This window comes from Phyllostomus hastatus, unplaced genomic scaffold (genome assembly GCF_019186645.2).
Source record: "Phyllostomus hastatus isolate PE091 unplaced genomic scaffold, TTU_PhHast_1.1 phas_scaffold_60, whole genome shotgun sequence".
In the NCBI taxonomy this organism is placed as follows: domain Eukaryota; kingdom Metazoa; phylum Chordata; class Mammalia; order Chiroptera; family Phyllostomidae; genus Phyllostomus; species Phyllostomus hastatus.
Window position 1 is genome coordinate 11,406,167 of NW_025334038.1, and position 1,490 is coordinate 11,407,656.

Genomic DNA, 1,490 nt, shown 5'->3' on the forward strand with positions numbered 1-1,490 from the left:
AGGCCACAGTGAGGAGTTTGAATTTTATTCCATGGGCAATATAAAGGCATTGATGGGTTTTGTTCATTTTTTTTATGCCATAAGTTTATTTACAAACACATCTAGTGTGTCGAGTTCAACAGTTTGATCCAGTTTTCGAAGAGACTGAACCTCTTAAAATGCTCCTTTTCATATCTGTTTCATGGATTAGCTGAAACATCCTTATTTTTTAAGCAGTTGATGTCATACTATAAAGAAAGGTGCAGCAAATCCAGATCCAAAGTACAATGTCATCATAGCTAGTAACTGCCACTTGTTTTCCACCGAAAATGGCAAATTCTTCCCTGGACCTTCCTCAGAGTGGCCCCTACAGACCATAGTGGTTGTGAATCTCCAAATGCTCTGTCCCAACATTTTCCTGTTGGAAGCCCTGAGAAACGGGCATAAACTGAAAGTGGAAAAAAATGGCACTATCACACTAAGGCCTTTTTTTCACCACCTTGTCCCCTTTTGTGCAAGTACTGAAAGGGTGATGGGTTTTATTTTTAAAAAGATTTTATTTATTTATCTTTAGAGAAAGGGGAAGGGAGGGAGAAAAAGAGGGAGAGAAACATCGATGTGCAAAAGATACATCGATCGATTGCCTCTAGCATGCCCCCAACTGGGGACCTGGCCCACAACCTAGGCATGTGCCCTGATAGAGAATCGAACCGGTGGGCCCTCAGTTTGCAAGCTGGTACTCAGTCCACTGAGCCACACCAGCTAGGCTATTGATAAGTTTTAAATAGGGAATTGGTATGGCCTGATTTTCTTTCCCTTTCCTTCTCTTTCTCTCCTTCCTTCCTTCCTTCCTTCTCTCCTTCTTCTTCTTCTTCTTCTTCTTCTTCTTCTTCTTCTTCTTCTTCTTCTTCTTCTTTCTTTTGAAGATCATTCTGGTTTAAAACCAATAAAATCAACAACAACAAAAAAAATGCCCTGGAACAAACAACTGATTACAGGAAGGTAGCAGGATACAGGGTAATTACTTTCCTATATACCAGCAATGAGCAATTGTAATTTGAAATTAAAAACACAATACTACTTACATGAGCACCCAAAAGTAAAATACTTAAGTGTACACCTTTTTTTTAAAGTGGGTTTTATTTATTTATTTATTTATTTTAAGATTTTACTTATTTTTAGAGAGGGAAGAGAGGGAGAAAGATGATAGATAGATAGATAGATAGATAGATAGATAGATAGATAGATAGATAGATAGATACATCAATGTGCAGTCGCTGGGGGCTGTGGCCTGCAACCCAGGCATGTGCCCTGACTGGGAATCGAACCTGTGATGCTTTGGTTCGCAGCCCGCGCTCAATCCACTGAGCTACACCAGCCAGGGCAGGTGTACACCTTTTAAGAAAATATGTACGAAATCTATATAAGAAAAGATACAAAACTCTGATGAAAGAACTCAAAGAAGGCAAGTAAATACAGAGACATTCCATTTAAATATCAAGAAATATAGG

The 1,490-nt window shown here is 38.9% G+C and overlaps 1 protein-coding gene across 1 annotated transcript; it reads right to left on the bottom strand.

Moving 5' to 3' along the window:
- Nucleotides 1-222: 222 nt before the first annotated feature.
- LOC123810432 (cytochrome c oxidase subunit 7C, mitochondrial-like) lies at nucleotides 223-393 on the bottom strand. The gene has a single exon (XM_045826179.1). The coding sequence runs from the start codon at nucleotides 391-393 to the stop codon at nucleotides 223-225; it is 171 nt and encodes a 56-aa protein (XP_045682135.1).
- Between the last annotated feature and the right edge of the window lie 1,097 nt (nucleotides 394-1,490).

Coding starts and splice junctions, on each gene's coding strand:
- LOC123810432 (XM_045826179.1), bottom strand. CDS start 393: ATGTTGGGACAGAGCATTTGGAGATTCACAACCACTATGGTCTGTAGG.